This window comes from Lactuca sativa, chromosome 1, assembly GCF_002870075.4.
Source record: "Lactuca sativa cultivar Salinas chromosome 1, Lsat_Salinas_v11, whole genome shotgun sequence".
NCBI lineage: Eukaryota > Viridiplantae > Streptophyta > Magnoliopsida > Asterales > Asteraceae > Lactuca > Lactuca sativa.
This window is the reverse complement of record NC_056623.2, coordinates 144,885,122-144,888,598: the sequence shown is the minus strand read 5'-3', so window position 1 is coordinate 144,888,598 and position 3,477 is coordinate 144,885,122. Positions and strand designations below refer to the sequence as shown.

At 37.4% G+C, this 3,477-nt stretch overlaps 1 protein-coding gene across 1 annotated transcript; it reads left to right on the top strand.

Annotated features, from left to right (window-relative positions):
* The first annotated feature begins 2,457 nt into the window (after positions 1-2,457).
* LOC111910013 (uncharacterized) lies at positions 2,458-3,106 on the top strand. Its single transcript, XM_023905810.1, has 2 exons — positions 2,458-2,615; positions 2,722-3,106. The coding sequence occupies exons 1-2, from the start codon at positions 2,458-2,460 to the stop codon at positions 3,104-3,106; spliced, it is 543 nt and encodes a 180-aa protein (XP_023761578.1).
* Positions 3,107-3,477: the final 371 nt, after the last annotated feature.

The window sequence follows — 3,477 nt, the reverse complement described above, 5'->3', positions numbered from 1 at the left end:
ATTACACTAAATTAAGATAGTGTTGTTGTAATAGAGTTAGTATTGAAAGTTGATTATAAGCAATGTAGGCTTGCTTAGTGATGAAATAAGACTTAAAAGAGATGCTTAGTTCAATTAAGTTGGATATTGGGTAGTATCTTATTAAGGGTACATGTGTGATTAGAATAGAGAATAGAAACTCTGTTCGAGGAGATTCATGGAGTATGTTCTACATATAAAAGTACTTTCTATGTACCAAGTCTTTTTCAAAGCTCTTTGTCTTAGGTGATGCTTGTGTCGGGGTATTATTATGTTCTAGGGTACGAGTCCTACTCGTACCCAGGTACTATAATATGCCAGAAGTACTATCATGTATAAACTCCTTCTTTTTGACACTATTGAATGTCGAGTTACGAGAGCGTACGGGAGTACTTTATTAGTATTTTCCCATAGTTTTTATTTTGAAGAGATTTGGAGTCATCAGTTCTTTTATGAAGTGATCGAAAGAGCTTCATGTGTTAGCGTTTCCTTTCACGAAGTAACTGGGGGAACGTCGTAGACTGCCTAATAGAGTGTGTTAATAATAGAACACTACCAGGTATGTCTAATGTTATGTTGCCGGATAGGGTAAGTCTGGGGGTAAAATACCTCACAGTGTCAGACCACTACTAGGAAAAGTTTGATGTTGTATTTCCGAACAGGGTGAGTCTTGGGGTAAAATACTTCATGATGTCATACCACTGCTAGGCACAGTTATCTAGATAACCATCCATGACTTAATTGTCTTGTTGTTTTACGAACAGAGGTTCATGGTGAAACTTATTCCATTCCCCTCATTTGATGTATTTATTGATCTGTGTTTGCTGCCAAGGAATTTCCGAAGCAGAATCATCAGTTTGTGATTCATATTGATCCTTTAGGCTAGATCTTGTAAGATCGTTGTATAGGATCTATACATGGGAATCGACGGGATGGGATAAATTGTTTTACAGATATGATATATATATATATATATAGATATATATATATATATATATATATATATATTTGTGTGTGTGTGTGTTACTGATAATAGATGGATTTGCAGGTTTAAGTTATACATTTTTAACACATTGTGGGTTTGAAATCCTTATATACTCACCAAGTTTCACAACCTGACCCACTAAGTTTGTTGTATCACAGGTGGCTATATGAAAGATACATTCTACTGTGAGATTCAAGGAGTATTAGACCACTAGTTTAATTACTATAAGGCTTGTAATATTTCGTTATGCTTATGCTTCTATATTGACGATGACATCCCAATGTTTTAATATAAATAAAAATACATTTCTTTAGAAATGCTTTGTTAGTATCATTATCATGTTTTTCTAGGAAAAAAATCCGCAATACTATTCTTCAAAAAGGATACTCTGATTTTAAAATAAAGCATAAACAAATTGGTCTTGTCAGGCCGTGAAATTTGGGATGTCGTAGTTGGTATCAGAGCATTAGTTTAAACTAACTACAAGTAAGAATTTATTTATAGACTTAAAGCTAGAATGTTAAGCGATGATTGTGAGATGAGTGTCTTCCAGATTTAGGAAATATGCCTCGATAAACAAAAGCACTAGCTTATTTGGGGAAGATGCCTAAAATGCTTTTATGTGCTAAATGATTTGTGATGCTTTATGATGCCATTATTTGATCGGATCTATGGTTTGTTGCTGACCGGATCTAGAAATTTTATGTGCTCCGGATTCTAAACTTTTAATTACGATATTAGAATTGACATGTAACATTTTGGAGTGATAAGGAGATTTATATGTCTATCGTAAATAAAGCTTTCCTATCTTAATTCTCTTCACTGCACACCGAACGTCTGATTTGGCATATAGATCTACATGGTGAGAACTCAAAGCAGATTAGGAAACATTAATGGAAATGATAATGGAAACCATCAGCCCGAGCCATGAGTGATTGAGCGTGCACTAGAGGTAGAAGCTGCACCCGAGCTAATCACGATAGCGGGAGTACTAGCAATGATTCAAATGATGATGGATTGTCAGATGGAAGAAACAAGGCGTCTACTTCACAGAATAGGGATGAACCTACTATGCCTATTAAACAGCTTGAACTGAACATCGAACAATCAGAGGAGGGAAATTACAGCCGCACTGTGAGTCAAGCTGAACCCCGAGTGGTTAGAAGAAATTACCAAGATGAAGGAATTGAAAGGAACGGATGCAAGTATAAAGACTTCACGACTTGCAAACCATCAACTTTTACTGGGAAAGAAGATCCAATCGGAGTTATGGATTGGATCTCTGAAATAGATCTAGCTCTCATAACATGTGGTTGCAAAGGAAAGATGCAACCCACTTATGTTGTGCGCTAGATTAGGGGTGGGGCTATTCGTTGGTGGAACACTTTGGGAAAGATCATAAGCCCCAATGAGCCACTACAACTGACATGGGCATAATTCTTGGTACACTTTAAATGCAAGTTCCACACAGGCTAAAACATGATAGAGCTGGAGAACCAGTTTCTTACATTAAAAAAAGCAACATGTCCATTGACGAGTATACCAATGCCATCACGGAAAAGATGGAGTTTGCTTTGCGCATCGTCCCTGAAAAGCTAAAAAAAATCGATAAGTAAGCAAATTGACTACCGTGGTTGAAGTTGGCGAGTAAGACATGCACCTACTCTTGTGACGGCGAACTGGGCTGCTAAGTCTGTTGAAGAAATGATCAAAGGCAGAACCACCAATAAGGTTGAAGTTGGCGAGAAGAGGAAGTTTGAGGGGTCTTCAAGATCCGAAAAGAAAAATATGTTCCCGAAGTTTGACCCCAACAACAAGAGGTATGGGGATAGCAATGAACAAAAGTGGTGTGACAAGTGTAGAAGGAAGCACATTAGGAGATGCTCTAAAGAGGTGACCTACTTCAAATTCGGGAAGACTGGTCATTATGCCAAGGAATGCACAACGAAGAGGGAATTTTGCTTTCAGTGTAGTGAAGAAGGACACTTCAAGCAAGACTGCCCAAAGAGGGAAGGAGCTACAAATCCAAATGCACTGCGAAAGCCAAAGGCAAGAGCATCCCAAATGATCCTTAATGAAGCAGGCGATTATGTAAAGGATTAGGAGTAAGGATCTATAAAGTAGCCATATAAATAGTATCATGTGGTGTAGCCTAATATAAAAGGCATAGTATAGGGTGAACTTGAACATCTCTGTAAATATAAACCTTGGTTATGTTATCTTATGTGTTAAGTTTCTATATGATTTTTCTTGTGTGGTGACTTGGAGAACTGTGAGACAATACTTGGGACAAGTATGAGTAGGTGCGATAGGTAGTAGAGGCCCTATACTACCAAAAGAACAGGACTCGCACTTGGATCAAGGAAAGTCGCAAGGTTAACAAGGCACTAGTAATTGATTTTGTTTTGTTCATGTATGTTGTTACCATCATTGCAGTAATAACTAACAAGATGATTGTTATTTTGACCCTAGTG

Coding starts and splice junctions, on each gene's coding strand:
- LOC111910013 (XM_023905810.1), top strand. CDS start 2,458: ATGCAAGTTCCACACAGGCTAAAACATGATAGAGCTGGAGAACCAGTT. Junction 2,616..2,721: donor AAGCTAAAAAAAATCGATAA/GTAAGCAAATTG, acceptor GATCAAAGGCAG/AACCACCAATAAGGTTGAAG.